The 16041-nt window shown below is 48.6% G+C and overlaps 1 protein-coding gene across 6 annotated transcripts; it reads right to left on the reverse strand.

The window, feature by feature from the left end:
- Nucleotides 1–3012: 3012 nt before the first annotated feature.
- ORAI2 (ORAI calcium release-activated calcium modulator 2) lies at nt 3013–15259 on the reverse strand. 6 transcript variants are annotated; one of them, XM_065037072.1, is made up of 5 exons: nt 13801–15259; nt 11384–11428; nt 10865–11026; nt 9199–9442; nt 3013–4719 (listed from the first exon to the last, which is right to left on the reverse strand). In XM_065037072.1, exons 3-5 carry the CDS (start codon nt 10930–10932, stop codon nt 4174–4176), a joined length of 858 nt encoding a protein of 285 aa, XP_064893144.1. In that variant the 5' UTR covers nt 10933–11026; nt 11384–11428; nt 13801–15259; the 3' UTR covers nt 3013–4173. The 6 variants fall into 6 exon arrangements, with proteins under 6 accessions (XP_064893144.1, XP_064893142.1, XP_064893143.1 ...); XM_065037070.1 differs by lacking the exon at nt 13801–15259 and adding an exon at nt 13127–13286; XM_065037071.1 differs by lacking the exon at nt 13801–15259 and adding an exon at nt 13201–13243.
- Nucleotides 15260–16041: the final 782 nt, after the last annotated feature.

The raw sequence follows: 16041 nt of genomic DNA on the forward strand, positions 1-16041 counted from the left end.
TTGTTCTACAGTAGATATTGTTCATGCAGAGATAAGAATAGGCAAAGCTAACACAGAGAGTTGTTTTTTTCTCCTAGCACTTGGCACTCACGGTTGTCACAACCCTGGGCAGAAGGCAAGCGCCCAGTCATACACACTCCTCAGGAACCCTTCCCAAATTCAGGCAGTAATTGCTGAAACCACTTTGTTTGAAACGGGTACAGAGGACAACAGCCTGTGAGACGTTAATCAGTTGCACTGGGATCTGAATCTGAGGTCACAGCTTGGGGGGTGGGTATTGAGGAAACCATCTTAAAAGTAGATGCAACAAGATTTAGAAGATAACGACGCTACAGCAGCAGGGAAACTCAAAGGCCTTTTGGTTGGTTTGTTTTAAGGCAGGGGAAAAAAGAGAAAGAACATTATGAAATCCCACGGAAAGGCAAGAGGGGAATGTGAAGTTCAAGCAACCAGTCCCGCACCTGGCACCTCCATCCCCTGTTGTCCCCACGGCCAGCTGGGACTGCCTGTCCCCAAGTCCCGTGCTGGGGAACCAGAGGATGTTCTCTGAGGCTGCACCCGCCCCACCAGCTCTCTAAAAACATTTCCACATATTTGAGGGCTTACTGCAGAGCGTGCTCCACCCGGGGCTCTTGCAGCGTATCGCTTTCACCCGTCACGTGAGGCAGGACCAGGCGGCTCAGTCCAACATCTCTTCCATTTCCCCTGGTCATAAAGCCTCTCCGAGAGTCAGATATCCACCGAAACAACCGGCGGCAGCTACCAGAGCCAAGCCTGCCCCAGGGCGATGTTAAAAATAGGGAGTAAAAGCTGCCATGAACCACAGTGAAGGGAGAACCCGATACTGCTGCGGCATCTCCCTCCAGCTCGTATTCGTGCCCGGTCTTGATTCCTCCTAACAAGGGAAGGAGAGAGAGAATTCGCCTCCTAAACCACGGCAGGTGCCCAGGAACAATACGAGGCAGGGCTGTGCCCTTCCCTGCATTAGGGCAGGGTCCCTCTGGCGCTGGAGCCTGCACAGGCATGTTTCTGCTGGGCAAAAACGGGCCAAAAAAGTCTACAGGACTCTGGAGTGAGATTGTGGCTGTTCCCTGCAGCAAGCCCAGGAGAGCCCCGCTGCAGAAACCGGAGATAGGGCCCAAACAAGGTAGTAACTGGTCCAGAGCCATAGCCCAAGGGAGCTGAGAATTGGGGCAATGGCCACCCCAAACTACAGTGCCCCAGGGCCCAAGGCTGGGACAGAAAGCTCACACACATCAGGGGAGATCCTCGACACATGTGACACAGCGCACTGCCAGCCCCGCTGGGACACCTGTGACCGTGTGGCAAGGTGGCACCTCCACGCTCTGCGGGCATCCATGGGGACAGCAGCAGAACCCAGGAGGATTTTCTGGTGCTGTAGCACAAAACCACCCGTTTTGGCATGTGTAACACCCCTGCTCCTTAACAAATGAACTACCGTGGCTGATACCACCGGCAATCTTTTCCGTGACACAAATGTGGTCCCGAGAGCGGTGGGAATGCAAACAAATTGGAGGAAGAGACTGAGGAGCAAGAAAAGCAAATGGTGGCGTTGGGAAAGGAGTTACAGCACGAAGGTGACGGGTGACCTAGAGAGATCCCAGACGCCAGAGCACAAGTACTCCTGTGGGTTCCTCATGGAAGAGAGAACTCAGGACCCAGAGAGACACGAGAGACAAAGCTGTGAGCAAAGACGGGAAAGCACATTATTATTCTGTTTTAAGCCCTTGGGACACAATCTCAAACTGTACCTCAGGCTCCCCGCTGGAGTAAGATGATCCCACTCCAGTCACAGATGTGCTGCCTTGAGACTTATCTTGAATCCAATCCCACCAAAGCCTCATCAAGTTATTTTACAAAATCAAAGCACAGTTTCCACTGTATTTCTCCATTTGCTGAAGTTTATTATATTTGCAAAGAATTAAATGAATGATTTGGTTGTTTCCAAATGAAATGCATTGCTTTAACAGCACTGTATGCACACTGTGAAACTTTTTTAAATTGCAAAAATGGCTCAATATTTTCCTCAACAACCTCCTGAGCTCCACAGCACACAGAGCTCTGTTATTACTGATGTTAAAGAAGAATGAAAAGTGCAGAGATTCATCTATCTGGTGTGGCTCTGGCCTCCCAATAGAAATGTTGTTGGTAGAAGAGCCTATGTATGCAATGCTTGGCAGAAAACTCAACTCTGATTTTGTCGAATAACCTTTGATTTTTATTATGGTAAAAAGAGGAGGGAGAGAGGGCAGACTCCTGGGGAGATGGTGTGAAATCCACAACCACCCACTTCCTGCAGGACACTCCTCATTTTTTTGTGTATGTGTGTAAGTACAGACTCATCATTTAGTACATAGAGTATTTTCTTTGTTGCACATCAGCCAATATGGTACATGCCAACCGCGGCAAGAACAACAGATGAAAGCCACAGACACAGTGCTAAGCAACTTGTTCGGCAACGCTCAAACTCGCATGTAAACAAGAGAGATTCGAGTTGGGTTCTCAAGGCCCTCGCCAGAGAGGAACACAGGGATAGTCTCACCTTGCTGCACTGGATTTGCATGCGCTCTCCATTCTGGGAAGCTGACGTGTAATCCGCTGCCGTTAGATTTCTGAAACCCCAGTGGAATAAGGGACTGGGGTTAAATAGAACGTTACAAACATCCTTAATGACTTCAGAAACCTCTAAGGCCTGGGAGACTCCAAAACCGCAATGTTTGAGTGCAGAGCAGGAATTCAGCACAGGATCAGGGCCAAGAAAACGTGCTTGTGCTTCTTTCAGTCCTGTGTGGCAGAAAGCCTTGCTTTCCCTTGGAAAAGTTGATGACTGCAAAACACTCTTTTTTCCTCCACAAAGTTACCATAAAATCATTTTTAGAGAAGTTTTCAGCCGAAAGGACGCTATAGCATTTACAAGCTTCCCTCGCTGAGCAATACAAGACATGCAAGCGTCGTTTTCTCTGCTGCTGAGAAAAAAAGAGTCAGCTCAGATGAAATGTGATAACTCTTTAATAGCACCCGGCTCTCCCAGTGGATCCAGCTCCGTCACACTCGCCAATACAGCTCCGGGTTCCACCAAAGTAGTTGCCTACTCTGGTGGAGGGAGAAGGAACCGTGATTTTTGACAGACAAATGCTACAGCTGACAAACAAAAGAGAAAAACAACCCACAACAACAAAAAATTGATGAAATACTCAGGACTGGGGCTTGTTCTCTCCAGCAAACCAGGCGAAGACATCACAACAATACATAAATGAAGACAACGAAGCAACAGATTTCTACAATATGCTATTACTCCTTACCTCCTTGAGACTTGCTTTTCTAGTCCTTCAGAGTTTTGTCTCATTAAATTCCCCATCTCTGTTCTGTTCTAAGAATGTCCTTGTTAAAACTAAACCACCTGTAAGGCTTCCCTGGGCACTCCTGCCTCTTATTGGGAAAAAACACATGATATTGGCAGTCATTCAACCTGGAGTGACACACGGTACTGAAGAAAGTACAACAGAACCTCCCAGCCTTCTGCAATTCGAAATTCTACCTCCCCAGCTGTGAAAAACACAACAAGCAATAGGCAAGGGAAAAAAAAAAGAGCTAAAGCTGATTTCTTTCTGGTTATGTATTTATGAAACACTTGCTTTGGAACAAAGGTGATCAACACTCACAGTTTCTGTTGTGCTCTCCTGGATGTCTTCAAGTCAGCTGCAAATACCTTCATTAACCAACTTGGCTCTAGAAATGAGCTGCCAGTTAATTGCTGCTGCACTGACAGCCAGGGAGTTCTGACATACAACACAGGTCCTGCACACACACCGGCTTCTTGGGACAACTGATGCAGTTCTGCTTTTGGAAATGGAATACTGCATTTGTGAAGGATACAGGGTTTTGCCTATGTGAACCAATGTTAAGGTAAAGTTTTGACCTTGAACTCCATGGCAGTGTCAACTTAAGTACACAAGTGTGTAGGACCAGAAACAGGACAGAGACCCCAGCATCTGAAACAGCACTAGAACCCACAGCTACAAATGGCAGGCAATTAGCGTTTACATATTTAAGCCTCAAGACAATCCGTCATTGGTGCATCTCACCGACTAACGAAACAGGTATTTTGCCCTTAGCTGAGCGGATTTGCTGGAAGCAGCCTCTGCCTCTGTGTCACACTACCTGCATGCCTCTGTCATGCCCGTCTAACTGCACTTTCAGTTTGTGAAGCTCTTCGATCTCTCGGTTGTGGCGCTCCGTTTTGTGCCGCACCAACGAGCGGTAGAAGTGAATGGTGAAGACGACAAAGATCAGCCCCACGGGGACCATGATGATGGTGGAGATCAGCGCCGACTGCCAACCCACGTGGCCGCTGGTCTTCTCGATGTTGGTGGTCTCGTTTTTCAGGATGGAGCCCACGGGCAGGAATTTTATCCAGCAAAGCAGCACAACTTCTGCAAGGAAAAGGAGGATCCCCAAGACGGTGGAGAAGCCCCACGCCAGCTCGATGTAGGGATGCATGCGCTCATGCGGAGACTCGCTGATGGAGTTCAGGTTGTGGATGTTGCTCACGGCCTCCACGTTGGGCAGGATGCAGGTGCTGATGAGGAGGGCGAAGAGGTGAACTGCCACGAGCACCGTTGTGCAGGCACTGAAAGCGATGAGCAGCATCTGGGGGTACTTGTACTGCACCTCCAGCTGCACCTCCACCATGGCAACCTGGGGGAAAGAACAAATAGCTCGTCAACAGCTGCTGGTTTTCTTCTTTTCAAGGCTTTCATCACAGGAAGCATCTTTATTCGGGAAGAGCAGCTAAGGTCAAGTACACACTCAAGTGCTTTTTAGAACAGCAGCCGAGACGGATCATCCCTGTTTCCCACAAAGACGTACATGCGGGCTGCAGCCTGGCCTTTCTGAAGGCTTACACACGCGTTTCTGCGCCCGAGTTTTCTGAACAAACAGATCTCTCCTTGCAACCACGAGCCATACGAACCGCATCAAACCCAGCACACAACAGAAGGAACTCATTAGCCAGCAAGCGGAGCTCGGGGGCAGCTGACAGGCTGCTCGCCCGCCCGTCACACCTTCTCCTTCTGCTCCCCATGCACGGCTGCGGTGCAGGAAGCTTTGACTTCAGGCATTACGAAGAAGAGCACAAAGCAAGCAGCTCCTCCTGGCCAGCAGCCAGCGAAGTTTCACTACCCGCCGTGGGAAGCACGCAAGCTACCGTACAGTTAAAATAGCCGCCTTCTATTCTCAGAACATTGGACGTTCGTTTTTATTACAAATATGCCCAGATACAAGTTATTTATATTCTGAAATTTCTCCCTTGAGAGCTCATAACTTACTGATATACTCAACAGAAGTGGACAACCGGCTTACGGGTGTGTTCAACAATTCAGATCAGAGTCTGTTTTCTCAAAACAAGAGCTATTGTATAGCAAGTCTAAAGGTGTCTATTTTCTCTTTAATGCAATAAAGCTTAGCAAGCAGAATAAGCAAGCCACTAACATGACTGCTGCCTTACCTGCATCGACTCTGAAACCATTAGTAGCCTGATGGGATCATAGTCAAGCCTGAAACTATTTAGTAGCAACCAAAACAGAACGCGTGTGTTCGGGGCAGCAAATGGTCGATCTCTACAAGTCCTGATTTTATACCGACATCAACTATTTAGGATATTAGAGACACCAAAAATATTGTGGCAGTTCTTGGATATTCCCAGACTTTTGTTCTGATTATGAACACATACAGTTTTTACTTTTTTTGCTGTTGTTTTTGAAAGGTTCCTGTTTGCAGTTTGCAATAGGTTGTCTCATACAGCAGAGAAAATAATAATGCAAGGTTGGCTTTACGTTCTACTGCAAGGTCAATTTAATTAAAACACATACCACATTGCCCTGCATATGTTCTCTTTGCAGATGTCCCTATGTTGATTTGAGGAGATCAAACTTAGTCTCTTGCTGCACTGCTCTGTACATTGAATTTGTACAGTCCCACCCCATCAGCCAGGAGATGCTGCAGGTACATTGTTTGTTACTGGGTGCTGTAACACCTCGACATGTAGTATTCAGCAAGCTGAACTGAACCTGCATGTTCAATCTATAGTTTTCTATTAAAGCTGAAAGCCTGGCTGATGTCAACATATCAATTTCTGCTTGTTATCCTTCGCAGGAGCAGCACTTCCCAGCTAATTGGATGTTTCCTCCCAGACTAACCTATTCCCTAGGGCTAGCGTCAGCTGTGCGATGTGATGAATTTTTAACGCTGACTGATGACTCAGTAAGAGGTATTTCAGGGAAAAACATCAACAATCCAGATAGGGCAGCACGGCAGAAAAACAGTTCATTTAACCTGAACAAGTACTGGAAAGGTGAGTGAGCTCTTATCGCTTTACTCTGTACAGACTGTCACGTCATTCCCTGACCGGGATAAGAAAACGAGGACAAGCTGACATAACCCATTTTAAAAAATCATTAAATACGCTGCTTAGTCTGTAAAACTATTACTATGTCATGTTTGACATAATTATACTCTTCCGTGATAACAGCCCCTCTTCCCCGAAGCTGAGGTGTCAAGGGCTCAACTATGCAAGGCACAGACTATCTCAGCATAGGCTTAATTATAAGCTTGAAAATCGCCCTGTTTTGAACACAGGCTCCCAGGTATGCTAAATGACCAAATTCTCAGAACATTTTAGGATTAAACTGGAATTAAATTACATGCAATTATGTTTGTTTGTTTAGACCAGTATAGCCCAGATTGTCCACAACAAAGAAGATGCTCATCTTGAGAAATCCGGACCGGGCTAGATAGGCAAAAGGATGACAAATGGCTTAGCATAAACCATGTTACATTCACACAGATGGTTTGGCAGCCGCTAAAAACAATCATTCCAGCAGATCTGTTGGATTTTTTTGTTTTGTTTTAAATGAAACACATATCCTGTAGCAACCGGACAAGCATCGAGAAGACTGACTAGCAGTAATAACTCTTATTTCCATCAGGAAAATTATTAAGGAGGCTTTCTAAGCTCTCTCTACATCCCCTTCGACCGCAGCCTCCCTGGGGCAAGTGCAATAGCCCTACAGCCCATTTTCCAAGCAGACCTGGCACTGGAAAGGACCCGCGTCCTCCCGATCTGCCCAACACTGCCAGAAACCCCACAGACAGCATCGAGAAAGGTTCGCATTATTCTGCAGCCCGTCCAGAAGGAGCTGGATCAAAGCCACCGCCTGCTGATTAAATATCCATCAGCCCGTAATAATTTTCAGGCAATATGGAACTGGCCTGAATCAAACACACTGACAAGGAAGTAAATAAAGCAATAGCCAAGCCCTGCAGGACGTTTGTTTACATAGTTAAATGCACACGGGGCTTCAGGGAAACTATTTAACTCCAAATAACTTCTCTACTTTCATCAATAGCCAAATAGATGCTCTTATTAGAAAGCAAACATCCATGTACCAAATGTCTGCGTGCTAAATCACCAGCGGATAAATACAGTGGTAGGAATAGGTACCTCAGCTTTCACTGGAAGGTCCAGTACAATCAGCTGGGGAAAAGCTTGCTAATAAAGAGCATTCCTAATTGCAAACATCTGTATTTTCGACACCTACCGATTCCAAGTGTACTTGTTTTGTCAAGCTGGTGATTATAATTAACACTACTTACACCTCTGTGTTTATTTGACTTGAATTCTAGACAGTTTGAAGAGACTAGAAGTCAAATGGTTAATTCTGAGCGTTTGCCAGGGACTTTGAGCAGCTCTCCAGTTGTGTGAGTCGAGAAGGCACGCTTTGTTTCCCGATACGTGGCTCAGCCCCATGGCGTGGGTGGGCTGTGGGCCCCGTGTCCCACAGACAGCACAGGCACCTGCTTGTGTAACCACGACAGAGCAGTTCGCAACGCTACAAAACATAATTTGATAACCATGTTAAGGAGCACAGTCACACAGAAGTAAACCAAAGGCATGAAGGGCAAGCACATTAGGTGCTTTTTAAAGTAAGAAAGCTTATGAGTGAAAGAAATCTAAAGCAGAGCACTCAGCTTTCTCAAAACGAGGAGAAACCTTCTGCCACTTCAGCACAAGCTTGGTTACACATCAAGATACGCTGCATGAAGAGTTTTTACGAGCATCGCTTGCACGCAGCCAGTGAGCGGAGAGGAATTGCAAAGCAACCAAGCACCCGCTCTCCCCTGCAGATGCTTCCACTTAACTCTCCGTTTGCATTTTTCCAGCTTCACTTTGGGCAAACAACTTCATCAACCCAAACAGAATGTTGTAATGTTACACATTTTGGGGGGCTAGGGGAGGAAAAAGCAGTGGAAGAAGCTACAATAAACCAAGGAAAGCTACAGGTAAAGTTCCTGAGATGTGTTCCCCCAGCTTCTGAGCTGCTGGGTGCAACATCCTCACATCACGTCCTGCTCACCCAGGTGCTGCCGACAGACCTCAGGAACAACCAGACCTGCCCATTTCCCAAGCAGAAAACCTTTCCCAGGCAGGTTTCAGTAAGCAAGAACCGCAGGGGAGATGAAGGTGCTCACACTGACGCACCACAGCTCGGACAGGTCTGAGCACTGCACCGCTGACTGTCTCCATCTTCTTTACTTGCTCGCTCCCTGCCATGGTTTTGACCTATGCAGATGGCTTCCAGATAGCACCCAAGTGCTGCACAGAGGAAAGCAAGTACCAGGGATTATTCCCAACAGGCAGCACTGACCAAAACATCCCATGTTTGGCTCCCTTCAGGCTACAGAGTCCTCTGATGCCAGGTCTGAGGCTGCATGACCACATGCAACCGCAGGGGTCTGGAGAAGCTCCACGGCCAAGCACAGCCCCATGCGAAGGCAGCCAGCGACCACTGGCCGCAGGGCCAAAGGAGACCCCAGGTCCTGTATTGTTTAGTGATGCTGGTGGAACACTTAGGATCATTTTCAGGTAAAGGATTGGTATTTTTAAAGAGCTGACTTGAGAGTACATGGGTTGACTGTTAGGCAGCTCATGTGTCCACACTGCCTCGAGAGCGCCAACCCCAAATTTCCCAGCAGAAGCCCCTACACAGATGCCTCCTGCCTCTTCAGAAAACAGCAGCATGTCCTGCTGCTTCACAGGCAGAAAACTCTGCTTAATAGATGATTTCACAGAACCAAAACCTTCACCATGCAGAAAGCATCGCTATAAAGCACACATACCATTGCAAATCCAGAGAGAAGAGCAGAGGTTCTGCTGGAAGCTTTCAGTTTGGCTCGGCTCAGGTACAATTTTCTCCAAGAAAGGGCTTGAACAGAGTGGTGGTTTGATGTGACCAGCTCCAGATAGCTGCGACGGACCCAGTCCCGATAATCCATGCCTTTCGTGCCGGGTTCGGAGCAGCAACCAGCAGGAGTGGAAGGATCCACCGGCACGTTTAATTCAGAACTCATCATGGGAGAGATGCTGAGGGAACAAAATAGTCACAGTCAAAAGCAGGTAGCAGAAGGACAAGCATGAGCTACTGGAAAAGCTGTGTTTACATGAAGTCAGTAGAAAAATGATGGACCAAATACCACCATGCTTGCGAGGCACAGAACAGAGGAAGGACCAGCTGTAATGGCCATAAGAACCCAGGCAAGATTACACAAGTAAACCCAATAACTACTGCAGCAGGAATTCAGGAAGGTTGCACAGCACCTGGCTTTTCAAGGCTGGCACCTCAGCTTTCCCCTTTGATTCCTCCTGGCTAATAAACAGATTGTTTTACATAAAGACACTTCAGAAATGGGGTGCCCATCTTGTAATTTTGTTTTAAGCGGACAGTTGATTTCACACTGTACCACGGGCTCCAAATCTATCTCCTTCAGGGCATCAAAGTAACTCCAGCTAGCTTGTTCAGGAGTAATTTTTTGCTCTTTCTTTGGAAACCAGGTTTTTCAGTTAAACCATTGCTCATCAAAGCTCAGTTTTGATGGGCACGGTTCTTCCCCAAGACTTCCCCAATAGTCATAGTGCTGAATGCCATGTAGGGTTAACCAAGGAGCTTCCCAGGCTTCTGCAGTGGGAAGTTAAATTTCCTGAACTGCTCACGCTCCACTTTACCAGAGACATCTGACCTAGAATCCTGTTCCCTTACTGCCACGGGTGGCTCTTAGCGCGGGGAAAGGAAAAGACCATTCCAGGGGGAAAAGCAAGCTGCTTTTCAGGTCATTTCAATACTTTCTGATTCAAGAGAATACACTGAAAGTTTTAAGAAAGCAGCAAAACCAGAACTTTGGAGCTCCTAGCAGGAGATGCATGCCCAGAATCACACATAATGAGGTATTAATTAGTCCCAGCATCACACCTCAAGATCATAAGCATCTTGCTGTTCGCCCCAGCGCTGCCTGCATCCCTCTCCCCACCTCCCCATGTACGCAGCCCACATGGTGACAACTAATAAACCAACGTTTCCTGCGAGACTTGGGGAAGTGGCAAAGATAAAAAGGACACCAACTGCCCACAACTCTGTCACTAAAGAGGAATAAAAGCTGTTCCAGGCACAATAAGGAAGATTAGACTTCAGCAATTAATAAAGCAGCACAGGTTGGGAGATTGTCTGTCCCTCCTGAGCACGGTGGCTTTCAGATTCCAGCCCCCTCACACATAATGGAAATAGCAGCAAAAAGACTTGTTTTTCTGGGCAGTTTTTGAGAAAGCCACTATTACAGGCGCTGGAGGACTCCGGGGTGGCTCCTGAACTGCTCAGCTGTGTTCAAATTATTAAAAAACAAATTAAAATCCCCACACAAAGCCCAACCAACAACAACAAAAAAACCCCAACAACAAAACAAAAAATAACTTTCACACAACAATAAAAACCAGAACAGAATATCAGGGACAAACCTCTCCTTGCTCTGTGTTTCCAGACAATGGCAAGAATCACCTATTTTACAGAAGACAACCAAAAACATGTCTGCCCAGGCTTCCTGGGAGGATCAGAGCAGAGACATTCTGTGAGCAGAGAAGTGATGAAGCTGTTTCCTGTGACAACATCCTGTGTAGATTCTGCAATGTATAGGGTAGATTTATTAGCTCTGCCCAGTTGGGACACTGGTGGCCTCTACCCTGCCCTTTATTTTCACAAAATGCATAGGAACTTTGTATGTAGGAAACTTCAACCCCTGGGAGAAATTCCATTGAAAAGACAAATTAATTCAGAGGTTACAGAGGGAGAGCAAGAGTGCCCAATCACGTCTGCTTCTTTCCTTAGAAAAATAAGCTAAAAATACCACAAGGATGAATTTTCACTCTGGAGCAGCTCAAGAGATGTTCCAACATCTTCAGAATAAAACAACAACTTCAAAATACAATCTGTAAACATGAATGTAGCCCAAACAAGTAGTAACAGGACAACAAACTCACCTCGCTGACTACAGACATGGAGAGGCTGAGTGGAGGCTCCGAGGGCTGAAACACAAGAGCAAAGAAGCATTTTACATGCATAGTATCTTAAGTGGTTTTACTCTGGAAATACTTTTCAGGCAGTTATCTGCATCAGGGGCGAGTCATTTTGGAGAATTCATCTTCCTGCCTTGCAACATTAAAGGTTTAGGACAGTTGCTCTTACAGAAACGACTGTCCTGCAGGGTTTTACTGCACAGGGCTGGAGCTTTGGATAGACATTCAGGATTTCCCCAGGAGACCTCAACCAAACAACCAGCTCTGGCCAAGTCCGTCCCAGCTGCGTCTTTACTCAATCCCTTTGCACCACTGATGCATTTGACCCCGCTTTATTTCACGCCGCTGTAGACAGAAACCTCTCTGCGATTGCCACCTCATATCGATTTGGTTAATCTATCCGGTGCCATCCTGCGGAGCAGTGAGGTAGCGGGGAAAGCCTTTGCCGTGCCCAACATCCCCGTGCAGCTGCAAGCGCACGTGCGGGGATTTCTTCCCAGCAGGGAACGAAGGAGACGCCACCGGGGCCGAGATAACACGGGGATCCCCCTCCTGCCCTGAACATCGTTCCCAGAATCACAGAATCATTTTGGTTGGAAGAGATCCTCAAGATCATTGAGTCTGGATGTTAGCGCTGTCACTAAACCACGTCCCTGTCTCGGCAGCACTGTCAGCTCCTCTGCCTGGCTTTGGGACACTGGCCCCCCATCAGACACAAGTTTTTGCCCTGTACCCCAAAAGCAATCACTGTGTTTGCACCAGTGCCTTTCTACCCTGTACAGCATCATTCAAGACCCCCCCATACCGTGGTTGAGCGTGACCCCAGGTCCTGCTCATCCCCCGTCTTCTCCTACTCTGGGCCTCCCAAGCTCAGGCCCTCTTTGCTATGAGGAACCTCTTCGCAAGTTATTGAGACCCCAGGGGTGTCACCCCACAGCTGTGACCCCCCGTTATGGCAGCACACCTCAATCAGGGCATCCTGCCCAAGCAGGATGTGACCCCCTTCCCTCACCACCACTGCTGGGATCTGCCTCACAGGGCACTGCCTGAGCTGGGGATTTCTCCTCCTCCTTCCCAGCCGCCCCCAGCACAACCTGGCCAGGATGTGACCCACACAGCCAGGATCTCCCCTCCAACAGCACCCGAAGCCAGGGGATCCCCCAGGCCAGGATGAGACACCCCACAGCTCACACCCTCAGCCAGGGGGTCCCCCAGGCCAGGATGTGGCCTCCGACCACTGGATCCCTGCCCAGCCTCCCATCTCCAGCATCTTCTCCAGCAGGATGGGCCCCGCTCCCTCCCCACCGCTGGAATCTCCCCTTACCATAGCACCCCGGGTCAGGGGCATCCCCGTGCCGAAGGCGGGAGGGATCACCCCAACAGCACCCCTTTAGTGAGGATGCAACTCCCAGAAGCTGATCTGCCCTCTGCATCCCAAAGGAGCTCAGAAGCAGCGCCGGGCAGGACGGGACCCCCTTCTCTGCCCGCAGCGGACCCTTCCCACGCACCCCACCACCCGGGCAGGATAAGGCACACAGCCCCCCAGGCAGGGGAAGCCCCATCCAGGCAGGATAACACCCCGAACTCCGGGCAGGGGATGGTTCCACCCGGGCAGGATGAGCCGACATCCCGGCCAGGAGATGCTCCCATCTCTGCAGGATGAGCCCCCTCCAGCCAAACACCCCAGTGGGGACCAGCCCCGCTCACCCAGAGCACGGGACCCGCCACCCCGTGCAGGAGGAGACCCCCGGGACAGGACGCAGTGTCGGGCCCTGGCTCACCGCTCTGGCCGGGTCGGGCGCGGCGCCCCGGGAGCACCCGCCGCCGGGAGCCGGAGCCGCCTCCGCCGCTGCCAAGGCAACCGGGCACCGCCACGTGACCCGCAGGAAATGGGGGGGCGGGCACCCGCCCCGCCCACCTTCACGTGACCGCCGCCTCATTGGTCCGTGGACACCCCAGACACCGCCCGTTTGGCGGCTGAGGCGGGGCCAGCGGTTGCCCCGCCCCGTCGCACCGCGGGAACCGCGACCGCCGCTCCACCCGGAGAGGCAGGGTAGGGGTCTGGGGGCTCTACCCACCGGGGGAAGGCGCTTCGCAGTTACAGAGCACCCCGAGCTCGTCCAGCGCCTCCCCGCAGCCGTTCCAGCAGAGGGCTGGGGGGCCTGGGGGCCGCAGCGCCCGGAGGTGCCTCTGTCAACACACATCTGTAGGAAAAAAACACCAGCTCTGCGGCTCCCTAAATTATCCCCCCACTAATAAAAACGTTACTCGGTCTGGCCCTCGCATCTATAAATCTTTCCACAGAGAAGGTATTGGTGCAATGGGATGCAAACGTGATTTTATTACAATTATTAATCATACAGCAAAAAGTCGCCACTTACATAAGCCAAGAGGCAGCGCTGGCTTCTGCCTCCGCCGGGCTGCAGCGTCCTGGGGCTGGAGCAGAGAAACGAGGGCAGGTTATAGGAACCAGCCGGCCGTCGCCCTGCACTCCTCCTCGCTTGACTCAGCAGGAAATCCTCTATAAACCCATCAGAAGAGCAAAGAGAGGGACAGATTTATGGGAAAGAGGAGGGAGTTCCTTCCCTGAAAACGAGATAAGCAAATAGGCTGAAAGGCAGCACAATGGGTCAGCTTTATCTCCCGGGTAATCCCATCTTCCTGAATTCCCTTCTGCCGCGGGGCGGAAAAAGACAAAGGAAAACAATTCCTAAAAGGTATTAAAAAGACAAATGCATCGTTTATCCTGAGCGTGTTTTCACTGCTGAGATGATTAATACCTCTGCTGATTACAGCACTAACGCCGCCCTCTCAGGGTCCTGCGCCTGCACAAACGCATGTAGAAATGGAACAGCAGCACACTTCTAGCTCCTGAGGATCAGTCTCCATCAGAGAAAGGAGAGAGACTCCTCTAGAACAGAATCCAGAGCAAGAATTCAACGTAAGCAGGTCAAGCATCTTGGCAGTTTCAAGCCTTTAAGTTATTACTGCTTTTTCGGTGCCATATTTAGAACAGGAAGCAATTGCAGAATTGTTCCTCATTGTACTACACATGGGAGCACGTGCCTTTTTCTACTCCACAGATGGTGTTTTCCCCATTTTGAGGTCACCAAATACTTGTAGTTTGTCTTAACAAAGTAACATCCCTTCACACACTCACTCTGAAGTGCCTTTGTATTCTGGAAGACGTACTAGTGACACAAAAAACCACAACACGGCATCGTATTTTTCAGAATTCATAGCAACACCTACCAAATACAGCTCCTGCCACTACATTCAGCCACCCCAGCAAGAAAGACCATAAGGCAGACACCACCTTCAGCAACACATTCTCTTTGCTTTTTATGGATTTCACCTACAAACTTCGCATTCCCAGAAAATGTAGGGTATGAATAATTCAGCATGGGTAACAATGACGTCCTAGGGAGGCAGGATGAGGCCACACAACCTGAATTTGTTTAGTTCACAAACTCAAGTCCATCTTCTTCACAACTGAGAAGCGTGTCCTCATGCAGCAACATCTGCTCTGCATAACGGAAACCAGCACTTATTTATTCAGCTCAAAAGCCTGACAAGCTCAGGGCAAACAGCTTTTGCTTCTTTGTGAGCCTCTCACTTCTCTGTCCACAAAAGCTAAGAAACATCACCACATTTTTATGGCTCATTTTATGACACAGATACATCAACGGAGTTTACCTGCCCTAGCAGGGATTCAAGTGAAGCAATTATCATAACTCACCCCTCACCACAGGGAAAATGCCAACAACCACAGCATGTCCATTCTGCATCTGAAGCCTAGAGAATGAAACACTGTCAAAAGTTAACTCTGAAGCACCTGCCTCTATGGAGATCAAGCAGAAAACAATTCCATGCCAATCTCCAACCCAGGGGGGCGGTGGAGATATGTATCTTGCAGCTCAGAAGTTATGCAGCTCTGAAGTCTTCGGGCATGTACGTGGGAACCAAACAGAAACATCACTTGCACTTCATCACATCTCCTTCCCCGCCACCACAGTAACGCCACTGAGAAGCCATTACATAAAGCCAGCTCAGACAAAGCACAGGATTTCTGGCAGCACTGTTCAACAAAGGCTAAATCAAAAACGGGATTCTCCCTTTTTATTGTTTTTGCTTTAAATAATTTGGCATTAACAAAGGCTTGAGAAGAAGTAGCACCACAGTCTGGATGCCGAGGTCCTGGGATGAGCGTGTCTGAAGATAGCAGGCACTTCTAATTAAAGATACACTGAAAAGACAACAATCTAAATTACAAATAAACTCACCATTGCATATGCTCTTCATTTAAGCACCAAGAAGTAAATACGCATATATGGATGTTATGATTCCTACCAGGGAACCCAAAGTTCAAAGCAGAGAGCTTAAGCAGAGAGAAAGGCAGGGTGTCATCGAATTAAGCTGAACAGAAGCAAAACCATTCCATTCCAAGCCTTTCTGCCACAGAATCTGGAGGCTTTACAAAAACAATCCTTTGGAAAAGCTATTATTCCAATCCGAAAGCAAAAAGTAAATGAAATGCAGCTAACACCTTTTTCCATATTTTCTTGTGCGCCACATCACTTGGTGTTTTTGTCCCTTCCTGCAGCCCTGCAAGCATCTCTTTA

This window comes from Columba livia, chromosome 20 (assembly GCF_036013475.1).
Source record: "Columba livia isolate bColLiv1 breed racing homer chromosome 20, bColLiv1.pat.W.v2, whole genome shotgun sequence".
NCBI classification, from domain to species: Eukaryota; Metazoa; Chordata; class Aves; order Columbiformes; family Columbidae; genus Columba; species Columba livia.